This window comes from Phyllobates terribilis, unplaced genomic scaffold (genome assembly GCF_046119375.1).
Source record: "Phyllobates terribilis strain yellow unplaced genomic scaffold, ASM4611937v1 Scaffold_3__8_contigs__length_932513732, whole genome shotgun sequence".
Classification (NCBI taxonomy): Eukaryota; Metazoa; Chordata; class Amphibia; order Anura; family Dendrobatidae; genus Phyllobates; species Phyllobates terribilis.
Window position 1 is genome coordinate 653,347,910 of NW_027362763.1, and position 17,545 is coordinate 653,365,454.

The 17,545-nt window shown below is 48.6% G+C and overlaps 1 protein-coding gene across 4 annotated transcripts in view; it reads right to left on the reverse strand.

Moving 5' to 3' along the window:
- Positions 1-9,042: 9,042 nt before the first annotated feature.
- The window catches only part of LOC141258263 (ferroportin-like), a 100,429-nt gene continuing 91,926 nt past the window's right edge, over positions 9,043-17,545 (reverse strand). For 3 of the 4 annotated variants that reach the window (XM_073673283.1, XM_073673284.1, XM_073673285.1), the window contains 4 exons: positions 15,669-15,795; positions 11,887-12,129; positions 9,731-10,378; positions 9,043-9,419 (listed from right to left, as the gene is read on the reverse strand). In XM_073673283.1, the coding sequence (XP_073529384.1) occupies positions 9,103-9,419; positions 9,731-10,378; positions 11,887-12,129; positions 15,669-15,795 (1,335 nt within the window). In that variant the 3' untranslated portion in view covers positions 9,043-9,102. The remainder of the gene's footprint in view (positions 9,420-9,730; positions 10,379-11,886; positions 12,130-15,668; positions 15,796-17,545) is intronic. The other variant, XM_073673286.1, reaches the window with a different exon arrangement.

Here is a 17,545-nt window from a genome sequence, read left to right on the forward strand (position 1 = left end):
TAGATCACTCTGTGTGTAATGACTCTATATAATAGATCACTCTGTGTGTAATGTCTCTATATAATAGATCCCTCTGTGTGTAATGACTCTATATAATAGATCCCTCTGTGTGTAATGACTCTATGTAATAGATCCCTCTGTGTGTAATGACTCTATATAATAGATCCCTCTGTGTGTAATGACTCTATATAATAGATCCCTCTGTGTGTAATGACTCTATATAATAGATCCTTCTGTGTGTAATGACTCTATATAATAGATCCCTCTGCGTGTAATGACTCTATATAATAGATCCCTCTGTGTGTAATGACTCTATATAATAGATCCCTCTGTGTGTAATGACTCTATATAATAGATCCCTCTGTGTGTAATGACTCTATATAATAGATCCTTCTGTGTGTAATGACTCTATATATTAGATCCCTCTGCGTGTAATGACTCTATATAATAGATCCCTCTGTGTGTAATGGCTCTATATAATCGATCTCTCTGTGTGTAATGACTCTATATAATAGATCACTCTGCGTGTAATGTCTCTATATAATAGATCCCTCTGTGTCTAATGACTCTATATAATAGATCCCTCTGTGTGTAATGACTCTATATAATAGATCCCTCTGTGTGTAACGACTATATAATAGATCCCTCTGTGTGTAATGACTCTATATAATAGATCCTTCTGTGTGTAATGACTCTATATAATAGATCCTTCTGCGTGTAATGACTCTATATAATAGATCCCTCTGTGTGTAATGACTCTATATGATAGATCCCTCTGTGTGTAATGACCCTATATAATAGATCCCTCTGTGTGTAATGACTCTATATAATAGATCCCTCTGTGTGTAATGACTCTATATAATAGATCCCTCTGTGTGTAATTACTCTATATAATAGATCCCTCTGTGTGTAATGACTCTATATAATAGATCCCTCTGTGTGTAATGACTCTATATAATAGATCCCTCTGTGTGTAATGACTCTATATAATAGATCCCTCTGTGTGTAATGACTCTATATAATAGATCCTTCTGTGTGTAATGACTCTATATAATAGATCCCTCTGCGTGTAATGACTCTATATAATAGATCCCTCTGTGTGTAATGACTCTATATAATAGATCCCTCTGTGTGTAATGACTCTATATAATAGATCCCTCTGTGTGTAATGACTCTATATAATAGATCCCTCTGTGTGTAATGACTCTATATAATAGATCCCTCTGTGTGTAATGACTCTATATAATAGATCCCTCTGTGTGTAATGACTCTATATAATAGATCCCTCTGTGTGTAATGACTCTATATAATAGATCCCTCTGTATGTAATGACTCTATATAATAGATCGCTCTGTGTGTAATGATTCTATATAATAGATCACTCTGCGTGTAATGTCTCCATATAATAGATCCCTCTGTGTGTAATGACTCTATATAATAGATCCCTCTGTGTGTAATGACTCTATATAATAGATCCCTCTGTGTGTAATGACTCTACATAATAGATCCTTCTGTGTGTAATGACTCTATATAATAGATCCCTGTGTGTAATGACTCTATATAATAGATCCCTCTGTGTGTAATGACTCTATATAATAGATCCCTCTGTGTGTAATGACTCTATATAATAGATCCCTCTGTGTGTAATGACTCTATATAATAGATCCCTCTGTGTGTAATGACTCTATATAATAGATCCCTCTGTGTGTAATGACTCTATATAATAGATCCCTCTGTGTGTAATGACTCTATATAATAGATCCCTCTGTGTGTAATGACTCTATATAATAGATCCCTCTGTGTGTAATGACTCTATATAATAGATCCTTCTGTGTGTAATGACTCTAGATAATAGATCCCTCTGTATGTAATGACTCTATATAATAGATCCCTCTGTGTGTAATGACTCTATATAATAGATCCCTCTGTGTGTAATGACTCTATATAATAGATCCCTCTGTGTGTAATGACTCTATATAATAGATCCCTCTGTGTGTAATGACTCTATGTAATAGATCCCTCTGTGTGTAATGACTCTATATAATAGATCCCTCTGTGTGTAATGACTCTATATAATAGATCCCTCTGTGTGTAATGACTCTATATAATAGATCCTTCTGTGTGTAATGACTCTATATAATAGATCCCTCTGCGTGTAATGACTCTATATAATAGATCCCTCTGTGTGTAATGACTCTATATAATAGATCCCTCTGTGTGTAATGACTCTATATAATAGATCCCTCTGTGTGTAATGACTCTATATAATAGATCCTTCTGTGTGTAATGACTCTATATAATAGATCCCTCTGCGTGTAATGACTCTATATAATAGATCCCTCTGTGTGTAATGGCTCTATATAATCGATCTCTCTGTGTGTAATGACTCTATATAATAGATCACTCTGCGTGTAATGTCTCTATATAATAGATCCCTCTGTGTCTAATGACTCTATATAATAGATCCCTCTGTGTGTAATGACTCTATATAATAGATCCCTCTGTGTGTAACGACTATATAATAGATCCCTCTGTGTGTAATGACTCTATATAATAGATCCTTCTGTGTGTAATGACTCTATATAATAGATCCTTCTGCGTGTAATGACTCTATATAATAGATCCCTCTGTGTGTAATGACTCTATATGATAGATCCCTCTGTGTGTAATGACCCTATATAATAGATCCCTCTGTGTGTAATGACTCTATATAATAGATCCCTCTGTGTGTAATGACTCTATATAATAGATCCCTCTGTGTGTAATTACTCTATATAATAGATCCCTCTGTGTGTAATGACTCTATATAATAGATCCCTCTGTGTGTAATGACTCCATATAATAGATCCCTCTGTGTGTAATGACTCTATATAATAGATCCCTCTGTGTGTAATGACTCTATATAATAGATCCTTCTGTGTGTAATGACTCTATATAATAGATCCCTCTGCGTGTAATGACTCTATATAATAGATCCCTCTGTGTGTAATGACTCTATATAATAGATCCCTCTGTGTGTAATGACTCTATATAATAGATCCCTCTGTGTGTAATGACTCTATATAATAGATCCCTCTGTGTGTAATGACTCTATATAATAGATCCCTCTGTGTGTAATGACTCTATATAATAGATCCCTCTGTGTGTAATGACTCTATATAATAGATCCCTCTGTGTGTAATGACTCTATATAATAGATCCCTCTGTGTGTAATGACTCTATATAATAGATCGCTCTGTGTGTAATGACTCTATATAATAGATCACTCTGCGTGTAATGTCTCCATATAATAGATCCCTCTGTGTGTAATGACTCTATATAATAGATCCCTCTGTGTGTAATGACTCTATATAATAGATCCCTCTGTGTGTAATGACTCTATATAATAGATCCTTCTGTGTGTAATGACTCTATATAATAGATCCCTGTGTGTAATGACTCTATATAATAGATCCCTCTGTGTGTAATGACTCTATATAATAGATCCCTCTGTGTGTAATGACTCTATATAATAGATCCCTCTGTGTGTAATGACTCTATATAATAGATCCCTCTGTGTGTAATGACTCTATATAATAGATCCCTCTGTGTGTAATGACTCTATATAATAGATCCCTCTGTGTGTAATGACTCTATATAATAGATCCCTCTGTGTGTAATGACTCTATATAATAGATCCCTCTGTGTGTAATGACTCTATATAATAGATCCTTCTGTGTGTAATGACTCTAGATAATAGATCCCTCTGTGTGTAATGACTCTATATAATAGATCCCTCTGTGTGTAATGACTCTATATAATAGATCCCTCTGTGTGTAATGACTCTATATAATAATATAATTTATATTGAAGAACTGAAATAAAGTAACTTTTTGATGATATTGTAACTTAGTGAAGAGCGCCTGTATATAAGGGTCAGTTTCCTCCTATAATTCCTTGTGGAAATAGAAAAATTGGGACCAAAACATCATTTTAGTGGAAAACAAATACATTTTTCGTTGCCAGTACCCAGCATTATAAAACATTGTGACGGACCAGGGGGTTCAAAATGCTCATCCCACCCCTAGATGATGGTCCTGGGAGTGTAGTTAGTGGGGGCTCTTTGAGAGGGGTTCTGCTGTTTTGGTACCTCGGGGGGGTCTGCAAGTGGCGCCCACAAAATATTCCAGACGAATTTGCACTTTAAAAGCCAAATAGTGTTTCTCCCCTTCTGAGCCGTCTGCCCAAAGAGCCGTCTCCGAGTCTCCGGCCTCGTATGGCCATTGCCGTGTTTTACAGATTTTGTTTTACTTATTGTGGGCTCCGTTTTCTCCCATTATCCCGTGTGAAAAAGAAAACTTTGGGTCTAAAGCATCATAGTAGTGGACAATGTAATACATTTCCCAATGTTATCAACTTTTAAAAAGGTCACATACCCCTAAATTCCTTCAGGGGTGTAGCTTCCAAAATGGGGTCACTTGTGGGGGCGTCTGCTGTTTTGGCGTCTTAGGGACTCTGAAAATCTGATATGGCATCCGCAATCTGTCTCCAGCCAAAATCCTTCCCCTCTGTCTCTGTGCCTCTTCCGAAACGGTAGATGCCGACGATATATGGGGATCAGCGTACTTGTGGGACGTTACGTCACAAATTGTGTCGTCCATTCCCTCCTATTATTCCTCGCGAAAAAGAAAAATTTGGGGCTCAACAACATTTCCATGGAAAAAAAGTGTAATTTTTTCAAGCCCCAATGTTATAAACTTTTATGAAGCACCGGTGTCTCCAAAAACGTCCGGATGCAAACCTTTTATAAAAATCCATTTTTTATTTTTGTATCTTTCACAAATATTTGGGCTTTTCAGCATTTACGTGTAACTGTACGTCTCCCGGCCGCATCCTCCTGACTTGATCTCTCCTCCGGATCATTATGCATGGAGGGATCTACCCCAGTAGATTGAGACGCCTTACACACTGGGTACGGTGCGCTCGTTAGTCCTCTGGGTGACTTTATATAGGCTCTCGGTGGAGACTCCCAACTCCCAAGGATCAATGTCATTAGGCCGGGTGTGAAGTGCCCAACAGTGGTGACCCCGGGGTGCCTTAATTCACTGCGATTGGAAACCCCACTTGGTCGAAGGTCCGGCCAATATTACTCCGGAAAATCCTTCACCATTGCTTTTCACTGTGTCCTTGTCACTAGGACTTTTCAGATGTGGTTCCTTCTGATCGGTTTAGTGGGGGAGTGTGTGGCCATCAGGTCCCCCCTGAACCCCGTCTCTCCTCTCTCGGGACGGAAGGCGACCATCGATGGCTCCTAGTTCTTGCATGGGTGGCAGTTCAGGCAGATGCTGGGAGCAGGCTTAGGTCTCCTTTGTCTTCGGCTATGGGAGGTCTCCGGTCCTTGACCCTCTCCGTGGCCTTCTGGCTCGGATGGACGGGGAATGGTTATTGGCGGTCTTTTTCTTGTTGGAGAGGGCTGCGGTAGACGCATCCTGCTGCACTTTTCTATGGCACCATTAGCGTAAAAAAAAATAATAATTGGCAAATGCCGAAAAGCTCAAATATTTGTGATAGATAAAATTGTTGGTACGTTTCTTACCTCTGTAACTAGTATTTTTCTTTTTTTGTTTCCATGTTGGTTCTGCTGACATTTTACCAGTATTTTCTACAGATTTGTGTTAGTTTATTTTTGTCTACGGGGACAATGGAATTTTTTAACATGGTTTTCTGAATAGTAAAGAAGATATCTGAGCCTGAGCAAACCTTAAAGGGGATGTCCTCCAGGTATGTCTCCGATGGGTGGGCACCCCACATATAACATACACAGGAGCACTGTGCGCCGTTCTCGGTACAGCAGCTCAGATCACATTGACGTGTGGTGTAGGGCGCGCTTGATACACACCAGATGGCGGTTTTGTTTTCCAGCCTTCATGCCCCTTAATTGCACCACATAATATTTTTGCACACAGTTGTGTAGGGACGTGCTGTCCTTTTCCTTTTCATTACATTTTATCTACAGTTTCAGCCTTCCTATATCAGTCTGTGCGCGGTGGTCTCCACGTGGTGAATGGTGGTCTCAGTAACGTACTGTTCCCCTTAGTGAGATGAGTGGCCATAGTAATGAACATAACGACATGCACAACAAAGCACCGCGCACATGCGACACTTCTGTGCCTGTCTGACAGTAGAGCCAACAAGTAAGGGTCAAGGGGGATGTACTAGGTGGGGTCCAATGAGGAGATCTGGAGCCTGCATCCTCCTTGCACCGCCTCCTTGCACCATCTCCTTACACCGCCTCCTGACCCGCCTCCTTGCATCGCCTCCTGGTACCACCTCATTGCACTGCCTCTCAGCATCACCTCCTAGTACCACCTCCTAGCCCTGCCTCCTGGTACCTCCTTGCACCGCCTCTTTTCATCACCTCCTGGTACCACCTCCTAGCACTGCTTCCTAGTACCACCTCCTTGCACCGCTTCCTTGCATCATCTCCTGGTACCGCCTCCTAGCACTGCCTTCTGGTACCACCTCCTTGCACCGCCTCCTTGCATCACCTCCTGGTACCGCCTCCTAGCACTGCCTCCCAGCATCACCTCCTAGTACCGCCTCCTAGCACTGCCTCCTGCTACCACCTCCTTGCACTGCCTTCCAGCATCACCTCCTAGCCCTGCCTCCTGGTACCTCCTTGCACCGCCTCCTTTCATCATCTCCTGGTACCTCCTCCTAGCACTGCCTCCTGGTACCACCTCCTTGCACCGCCTCCTAGTCCTTCCTCCTGGTACCACCTCCTTGCACCGCCTCATTGCATCACTTCCTGGTACCGCCTCCTAGCACTGCCTCCTGGTACCACCTCCTTACACTGCCTCCTGGTACCACCTCCTTACACTGCCTCCCAGCATCTCCTCCTGACACGGCCTCCTGGCATCGCCTCCTGGTACCGCCTCATTGTATCACTTCCTGGTACCGCCTCCTAGCACTACCTCCTGCTACCACCTCCTTGCACTGCCTCTCAGCATCACCTCCTAGTACCACCTCCTAGCCCTGCCTCCTGGTACCTCCTTGCACCGCCTCCTTTCATCACCTCCTGGTACCACCTCCTTGCACCGCCTCCTAGCCCTTCCTCCTGGTACCACCTCCTTGCACCGCCTCATTGCATCGCCTCCTGGTACCGCCTCATTGCATCACTTCCTGGTGCCGCCTCCTAGTACTGCTTCGTGGTACTACCTCCTTGCACTGCCTCCCAGCATCACCTCCTGGTATCGGCTCCTAGCATTGCCTCCTGGTACCGCCTCCTAGCACTGCCTCCTGGTACCACCTCCTTGCACTGCCTCCCAGCATCACCTCCTGGTATCGGCTCCTAGCACTGCCTCCCAGCATCACCTCCTAGTACCGCCTCCTAGCACTGCCTCCTGCTACCACCTCCTTGCACTGCCTTCCAGCATCACCTCCTAGTCCAGCCTCCTGGTACCTCCTTGCACCACCTCCTTTCATCATCTCCTGGTACCTCCTCCTAGCACTGCCTCCTGGTACCACCTCCTTGCACCGCCTCCTAGTCCTTCCTCCTGGTACCACCTCCTTGCACCGCCTCATTGCATCACTTCCTGGTACCGCCTCCTAGCACTGCCTCCTGGTACCACCTCCTTACACTGCCTCCTGGTACCACCTCCTTACACTGCCTCCCAGCATCTCCTCCTGACACGACCTCCTGGCATCGCCTCCTGGTACCGTCTCATTGCATCACTTCCTGGTACCGCCTCCTAGCACTACCTCCTGCTACCACCTCCTTGCACTGCCTCTCAGCATCACCTCCTAGTACCACCTCCTAGCCCTGCCTCCTGGTACCTCCTTGCACCGCCTCCTTTCATCACCTCCTGGTACCACCTCCTTGCACCGCCTCCTAGCCCTTCCTCCTGGTACCACCTCCTTGCACCGCCTCATTGCATCACCTCCTGGTACCGCCTCATTGCATCACTTCCTGGTGCCGCCTCCTAGTACTGCTTCGTGGTACTACCTCCTTGCACTGCCTCCCAGCATCACCTCCTGGTATCGGCTCCTAGCATTGCCTCCTGGTACCGCCTCCTAGCACTGCCTCCTGGTACCACCTCCTTGCACTGCCTCCCAGCATCACCTCCTGGTATCGGCTCCTAGCACTGTCTCCTGGTACCACCTCCTGGTACCGCCTCCTAGCACTGCCTCCTGGTACCACCTCCTGGTACCGCCTCCTAGCACTGCCTCCTGGTACCGCCTCCTAGCACTGCCTCCTGGTACCACCTCCTTGCACTGCCTCCCAGCATCACCTCCTGGTATCGGCTCCTAGCACTGCCTCCTGGTACTGCCTCCTAGCACTGCCTCCTGGTACCACCTCCTTGCACTGCCTCCCAGCATCTCCTCCTGGTATCGGCTCCTAGCACTGCCTCCTGGTACCACCTCCTGGTACCGCCTCCTAGCACTACCTCCTGGTACCACCTCCTAGCACTGCCTCCTGGTACCACCTCCTAGCACTGCCTCCTGGTACCGCTTCCTAGCACTGCCTCCTGGTACCACCTCCTTGCACTGCCTCCCAGCATCACCTCCTGGTATCGGCTCCTAGCACTGCCTCCTGGTACCACCCCCTGGTACCGCCTCCTAGCACTGCCTCCTGGTACCGCCTCCTGGTACCACCTCCTGGTACCGCCTCCTAGCACTGCTTCCTGGTACCACCTCCTTGCACTGCCTCCCAGCATCACCTCCTGGTATCGGCTCCTAGCACTGCCTCCTGGTACCACCTCCTGGTACCGCCTCCTAGCACTGCCTCCTGGTACCACCTCCTTGCACTGCCTCCCAGCATCACCTCCTGGTATCGGCTCCTGGCATCGCCTCCTGGTACCACCTCCTAGCACTGCCTCCTGGTACCACCTCCTTGCACTGCCTCCCAGCATCTCCTCCTGGAACCTCCTCCTGACTTGGCCTCATGGCATCGCCTCCTTGCATTGCCTTCTGGTCCCACCTCCTGGACACTTACAGGCTCATTTACCTCCTGGACATTGGGAAAACCTCAGTGTGAAGCTGTAGGAGTGATCAGACTACATCTGCGGGTCCAAACCTGGACGGTTTTATCACATTCCAATTTATTAAAGTGCTAAGAAAGGGTTAAACAGAAGAATCTCCGCGCTCCCGATCGCCCTCCGCTCCTCTCGGATCAGATGAAGAACAAGAAAACAATTTCATTCCTAGATTTGTGTAAGCGAACCGAAAATACATGATGTGTCCCATCGCAACAAACCCCACAGAGATGAGGACGAGCAACCCGAACGTCTCCGGGGCCGGGGCCGCCATCACCATGACGTAATGCAGGAGATCCAGGAGGCAGTTCATGGAGCTCTGGACGCCATTGATGACCCCTCTCTCCGACTCCACAACGTTTTCTTGGAGGAGCTGAGTGGCCGTCAGATCGAAGGACCAAAGACCTAAAGGAAAAACATAAAAGATATAGAAAAGGGGCAAACGGTACCCTGAGGTGCCAAAACAGCAGAAACCCCAGAGAAGTGACTCCATTTTATGCCCCTTCCATCTAAAAACCATGTTTTTTTATTGTCCGCAGCATCCATAGGGTTAAACTGCCAGGATAAGGACTGGCATTGAGCGTGATCACCAGGACATATTGGTTCATCCATTTGTGGGCATTCCGAATAGGATGTAATAGTATCCAAACCCAGAATATCTGCTTATAAACTGTGGTCGCGCGTTCCCCCAATTCCTCCCCAGAGATGGCACTCACCCATCTTAGCTGCTATAATTCCAGCGAAGAGTAAACTGATGGAGGTGAATGGAGCGTCGGGTCCACTGGTCGTAGAGTTGGAGCTATTCCTCAGATCTTGTATGCTGGTTGTGAGGAACCCCTGAGGAAGCCCACCAGGAGATACTGTAGGTAGGGGCTCTCCTTCAAGATCGAGAGTTCCAGCATCTCCAAATGGTGAAACTGTAAGATCCAATGGACTTCCCGGCATGAAGACTGAGAGGGCGCACAGAACGAGACTGCTGAGCTGAGCCAGTCCTGACACCAATCCTGTACGGACCAGGCCACATCTCCTCCTGAGACCGGTGAACGCAACGGTTCCTATAATCCCAGAAATGGCGGAGGATCCCATGAGGATACTGAGGACGGAGCCACTCAGACCTTGTGTGTAAGCGTACCCAATGGTGATCCCGTCAAAGCCAAGGACAGTCATGTAGAGGAACGCCAGACCCACGCCGACCCAGAACACTGACTGCCTGGAGTACGCCACCCACCCATCGCGGAAGGTGCGGAAGGGCTCTGCGACTCTGCTGCTGCACATGAACTTCTTAGAAGTCCCCTCCATTTCCGTAGTCTTCTCTCCCAAGGTCCGGACGTCTCCAGGATTTTCATCCATATTTGTGTTTTCAACTGGAAGTAAAATAAAATAAAAGAAAAATGTAAATTAAAAAAATTCGGAATGAGAAATGTGGAAATTTAGAATATGAGCCGGCACAGTGATCGAGGCTTTTGTCACCTCTGGTGATCACCCGACCCTAGGGCTCCGGCTCATAGTGACCAGGGCTCCGGCTCATGGTAACCAGGGCTCCGACTCATGGTGACCAGGGCTCCGGCTCATAGCGACTAGGGCTCCGGCTCAGGGCTCCGGCTCATAGCGAACAGGGCTCCGGCTCATGGTGACCAGGGCTCCGGCTCATGGTGACCAGGGCTCCGGCTCATGGTGACCAGGGCTCCGACTCATGGTGACCAGGGCTCCGGCTCATAACGACCAGGGCTCCGGCTCATAACGACCAGGGCTCCGGCTCATGGTAACCAGGGCTCCAACTCTTGGTGACCAGGGCTCCGGCTCATAGCGACCAGGGCTGTGGCTCATGGTGACCAGGGCTCCGGCTCATGGTGACCAGGGCTCCGGCTCATAGCGACCAGGGCTCTGGCTCATGGTGACCAGGGCTCCGGCTCATAGCGACCAGGGCTCCGGCTCATCGTAACCAGGGCTCCCGCTCATGGTGACCAGGGCTCCGACTCATGGTGACCAGGGCTTCGGCTCATGGTGACCAGGGCTCCGGCTCATGGTGACCAGGGCTCCGGCTCATAGTGACCAGGGCTCCGGCTCATAGTGACCAGGGCTCCGGCTCATGGTGACCAGGGCTCCGGCTCATAGCGACCAGGGCTCCGTCTCATGGAGTCCAGGGGGGACCCTCACTATGGACGGGGGTCTCTTAATGGCACAACTTACATTTGCACAGACAACTGTCTCTGGTCACTGATTGTGCATAGAAATATATATGGCCAGTCACTCCTGACACCACGTGCTTTACATTTCTCCAGCTGACGCGTGGCATTGTGCATGCTGACCTCACACTTCTATGCAGATCCTCATCTATAGAGACCAATTTCCTGGAGCTCGTGACTCGCGGTCGAGGTGACGTCCTATGACAGTACCACGTGGTGTTTGGTATGACCCGTACTACTACCAATGTCTGTCTATGGAGATTACACGTCTGTGTGCTGGATTCTATGCATCTGTTCGCAAGCGAGTGGCTGAAACACCTGAAGTGAATCATTATCAGGGGTTCACAAAATTTTACCCAGATAATTTAACCCCTTAAAAACCTGTGATTTGTATATATACGTCCCAGGTTGGGTGCGGTTTCAGAGCTGAGCCCCCTCCATACAGGGCGGGTGCCGGCTGTGTTATACAGTGAGCACCTGCCTATGACAGCAGTGACCAGACCGAGTTCCGATCGCTGCTGTTTAGCCATTAAGATGCCACTGACTCCTATGACCCACAAAACTGGGTCTCATCCTGCAGGGGTGATGGAAACATAAGAGTCATGGCTCGTGGAGGAAAGGGAGGAAAAACAACAAAGCCTGAGGGTTCCTGGAGCTTCTCAGTAGACCTCCCCGTCTTCCGATACCTTTTCCGTTCAGTAGCTTCAGTTCTTGATCCTCCTCTTTTCCGGAGGATTTTGCGGCCAGCGCCGGCGTCTTCTGATAAACCGTCCACAGCAGCAAATATTCCGCGCACATCGACACCAAGTTCCATCCAGCGATGAATCCGCAGCCGAGGACCGGAGAACCGAAGGTCACCATCTGCCCGACTGCCAGAGGGGCAAGGATGTTCGTCAGCTGGTCGATCCGTCTCATCGTGGCGTTCATGTCTGAGATTACGTGAGAACCGAGAAGAAGAAGAAAGTGACGTCAACGGATCAGTCACTGTATCGGACCTAATATATACTGGATATACGAGAGGAGGCCATCTGTTCAGATTCACCAAATGTAACCTGGGGGAACCAAAAATGCTCTCATCACCCTGAAAAGATGTTGATGACACAGAGACTCTATCTCTCGGGACCAGTTATATCACTGTTAAATATCAATTACGGATATTCATTTTATCGTGCTAGGGTTTCTAGATGACATGCACTATTTGTGTATTTTTAGTTAGTACCATAAATAGAAGAACAGCTGGTATGACCAGCTATATCATCTCATGTTAGAGACAGAGGGCTCTTGCCACTTCACAGGACACAGGACGAGGATCTGTGTGTAAAACAGCTGCTGATATAGGCCCAAGGAGACACGACCTTTACCCGGACACATGGTGTCATCCTGACACACGTGCTGGACACAGACAGACGCAACCTACCATCCAGGATCCCAGGAAAAGATGGGTGAATCTCAACTATTAAGCTAATTATGGACAAATGGACAATCACTCTAACTATTTAACTATTTTATGTAACTTCTGCAATCATTCTTTTTGATGGACAATTCAATAAATCGATACATTTTCGGCTGTCATGGTCCTCGTTGTGCAGCACATAAGGACATTATGGGATACTGTGGGGCGCACATGAAGAGCCCTGTACTGACAGTCGTACTGATAAGACCCCTATAGATTGTTTGCCCCTCCCCCCTTGTTCTCTGTATTATTGATCACACACTCATCTCTTTCCTCTTGGGGTTTATATATATTTTATATATCAGTTATGATTGAGGGTTTTTTGTCTGTGAGTTAATCCTCATTATCGTCCCAATCTCAATATCCTTCACAATTTTTGGTCAGTGATCGTCTAGTGATCGCTGACAGGAGCCGACATCTCATCGGTGCAACCTCTGCAGCCGATCAGGAGCCCAAGAGACAAGAGGGCCACAACCAGCTCCTGCAGTGTCTGTCACACACATTACTGGACCCCAAAGGGCCCATACACTGTTCATGCACGGGGCCCCTTCTGTCTGTGTGGCCCCTGGGCCCTTCCAATGGTCCTTATTGACAAATGTCTGGATAGGAGTTATCTCAGATATTGGCTGCAGCACATAATCTTAGATGACGTCCCCTACAACCGTTTCGGGTTTCCCAGGCTCCGCTCCCTTCCCCTGGTCCGCTGCCTTCTGTTGTGCTCCACGTCAGGTTTTGCAGGTTGCTGATGTGGATCGATAACATTATCTTCCTGGACTTATTTAAGGCCCATTAGGACACACCTGTATCTTGTGATTTAGTCTCTGGACCGCTATGGCTGGTGTGCGCCACCTTTTGTGTGTACCGCTAAGGTTGGTGTGCGCCACCTTTTGTGTGTACCGCTAAGGTTGGTGTGCGCCACCTCTTGTGTGTACCTCTATGGTTGGTGTGCGCAACCTTGTGTGTACCACTAAGGTTGGTGTGCGCCATTTCTTGTGTGTACCGCTATGGTTAGTGTGCACCACCTTTTGTGTGTACCGCTATGGTTGGTGTGCACCATCTTGTGTGTACCGCTATGGTTGGTGTGCGCCACCTCTTGTGTGTACCGCTATAGTTGGTGTGCGCAATCTTGTGTGTACCACTAAGGTTGGTGTGCGCCATTTCTTGTGTGTACCGCTATGGTTAGTGTGCGCCACCTTTTGTGTGTACCGCTATGGTTGGTGTGCACCATCTTGTGTGTTCCGCTATGGTTGGTGTGCGCCACCTCTTGTGTGTACCTCTATGGTTGGTGTGCGCCACCACTTGTGTATACCGCTATGGTTGGTGTGCGCCACCTCTTGTGTGTACCGCTATGGTTGGTGTGCACCACCTCTTGTGTGTACCTCTATGGTTGGTGTGCGCCACCTCTTGTGTGTACCGCTATGGTTGGTGTGCGCCACCTCTTGTGTGTATCGTTATGGTTGGTGTGCGCCATCTCTTGTGTGTACCTCTATGGCTGGTGTGTGCCACTTCTGTGTGTACCGCTATGGTTGGTGTGCGCCACCTCTTGTGTGTACCGCTATGGTTGGGGTGCGCCACCTCTTGTGTATACCTCCATGGTTGGTGTGCGCCACCTCTTGTGCGTACCTCCATGGTTGGTGTGCACCATCTTGTGTGTACCGCTATGGTTGGTGTGCGCCACCTTTTGTGTGTAACGCTAAGGTTGGTGTGCGCCACCTCTTGTGTGTACCGCTAAGGTTGGTGTGCACCATCTTGTGTGTACCGCTATGGTTGGTGTGCGCCACCTCTTGTGTGTACCTCTATGGTTGGTGTGCGCCACCACTTGTGTATACCGCTATGGTTGGTGTGCGCCACCTCTTGTGTGTACCGCTATGGTTGGTGTGCACCACCTCTTGTGTGTACCTCTATGGTTGGTGTGCGCCACCTCTTGTGTGTACCGCTATGGTTGGTGTGCGCCACCTCTTGTGTGTATCGTTATGGTTGGTGTGCGCCATCTCTTGTGTGTACCTCTATGGTTGGTGTGTGCCACTTCTGTGTGTACCGCTATGGTTGGTGTGCGCCACCTCTTGTGTGTACCGCTATGGTTGGGGTGCGCCACCTCTTGTGTGTACCTCCATGGTTGGTGTGCGCCACCTCTTGTGTGTACCACTATGGTTGGTGTGCGCCACCTCTTGTGTGTACCTCTATGGTTGGTGTGCGCCACCTCTTGTGTGTACCACTATGGTTGGTGTGCGCCACCTCTTGTGTGTACCTTTATGTTTGGTGCGCGCCACCTCTTGTGTGTACCGCTATGGTTGGTGCGCACCACCTCTTGTGTGTACCGCTATGGTTGGTGCGCGCCACCTCTTGTGTGTACCGCCATGGTTGGTGCGCGCCACCTCTTGTGTGTACCTCTATGGTTGGTGTGCGCCACCTCTTGTGTGTACCCCTATGGTTGGTGCACGCCACCTCTTGTGTATACCGCTATGGTTGGTGCGTGCCACCTCTCGTGTGTACCGCTATGGTTGGTGCGCGCCACCTCTTGTGTGTACCGCTATGGTTGGTGTGCGCCACCTCCTGTGTGTACCTCTATGGTTGGTGCGCGCCACCTCTTGTGTGTACCGCTATGGTTGGTGTGCGCCACCTCCTGTGTGTACCTCTATGGTTGGTGCACGCCACCTCTTGTGTATAACGCTATGGTTGGTGCGCGCCACCTCTTGTGTGTACCGCTATGGTTGGTGCGCGCCACCTCTCGTGTGTACCGCTATGGTTGGTGCGCGCCACCTCTTTTGTGTACCGCTATGGTTGGTGCGCACCACCTTTTGTGTGTACCGCTATGGTTGGTGTGCGCCACCTCTTGTGTGTACCTCTATGGTTGGTGTGCGCCACCTCTTGCGTTATTTAACCCTTCCATGTGCTCAGTGCGCTCTGGTTTCTTCAGCCTGTGACGTGAAGGTTCTTGCCCTGGATTTTCCCAGGACACCGATATTTTGATGCTTTGTGCTCTTTTTATTTCATTGTGCATGAGTCGTCCTTTACCTGCTAATTTGCTCCTGTCGTCTCCGGCCACAACCACAATCCAGTCCCTCTGAATGGTGATGGCCGTGGCGGTGCTGGCCAGATTGGCCACGTTGGCTATGGTGATCACCAGGATGTAGCAGAGCGTCTGCACCAGAACACAGAGAAGCCGTCGTCATGTCCTCAGTCTTATACGGCAGACACTATTTTTGTGAGAATATTCAGGACGAAGTTCGTGTAAAAGCCTGAGCTATCTCCTAATGAGCTCAACTTAAAGGGTTTTTCCAGTTTTGGACGTCCTCTATCCCCCAGCACAGTTTGTTTAAATACAAAAATGTGTGCTTTACTCACCCTCCCCAGGTCCAGCTCTGAGTCTTCACCGCCACTCCTCGTGTCTGTGATTGTCTGCAGCTCTCACATCATGGTGCCAATAACTGAGATCAGCGGGTCTAAGCGGATCGAGCCGTCAAGTAGAGCGGAGTCGATGAGAGCAGTGATTGGCTGCAGCGCTGCCATCATTATCTCTGCACTGCAGACAATAACACACTCCTGGTGCAGCAGCAGAGACTGTGCACTGGACCCAGGGATGGTAAGTAAAGCACTGTGTGTTGTTGTTTTTTTTTTTTATAAATAAAATGACATGTAATCCATTGTGACGGCATAAGTGAGGAAGAAGTAATGGACGGGGTAACGGATCAGCGCCGGAGCACAGTGATCGGAGTACAGGAGTACCATAGAGAACGTAGTGCTGGAGAGTAGGATCAGTGCTGGAGCACAGTGATCAGAGTACAGGAGTACCATAGAGAACATAGTGCTGGAGAGTAGGATCAGTGCCGGAGCACAGTGATCGGAGTACAGGAGTACCATAGAGAACGTAGTGCCGGAGAGTAGGATCAGTGCTGGAGCACAGTGATCGGAGTACAGGAGTACCATAGAGAACATAGTGCTGGAGAGTAGGATCAGTGCCGGAGCACAGTGATCGGAGTACAGGAGTACCATAGAGAACATAGTGCCGGAGCACAGTGATCGGAGTACAGGAGTACCATAGAGAACATAGTGCTGGAGAGTAGGATCAGTGCCGGAGCACAGTGATCGGAGTACAGGAGTACCATAGAGAACGTAGTGCCGGAGAGTAGGATCAGTGCCGGAGGACAGTGATCGGAGTACAGGAGTACCATAGAGAACGTAGTGCCGGAGAGTAGGATCAGTGCAGGAGCACAGTGATCGGAGTACAGGAGTACCATAGAGAACGTAGTGCCGGAGAGTAGGATCAGTGCAGGAGCACAGTGATCGGAGTACAGGAGTACCATAGAGAGCGTAGTGCCGGAGAGTAGGATCAGTGCCGGAGCACAGTGATCAGAGTACAGGAGTACCATAGAGAACGTAGTGCCGGAGAGTAGGATCAGTGCAGGAGCACAGTGATCGGAGTACAGGAGTACCATAGAGAACGTAGTGCCGGAGAGTAGGATCAGTGCAGGAGCACAGTGATCGGAGTACAGGAGTACCATAGAGAACGTAGTGCCGGAGAGTAGGATCAGTGCCGGAGCACAGTGATCAGAGTACAGGAGTACCATAGAGAACGTAATGCCGGAGAGTAGGATCAGTGCCGGAGCACAGTGATCAGAGTACAGGAGTACCATAGAGAGCGTAGTGCTGGAGAGTAGGATCAGTGCCGGAGCACAGTGATCAGAGTACAGGAGTACCATAGAGAGCGTAGTGCTGGAGAGTAGGATCAGTGCCGGAGCACAGTGATCAGAGTACAGGAGTACCATAGAGAACGTAGTGCTGGAGAGTAGGATCAGTGCTGGAGCACAGTGATCAGAGTACAGGAGTACCATAGAGAACGTAGTGCTGGAGAGTAGGATCAGTGCTGGAGCACAGTGATCAGAGTACAGGAG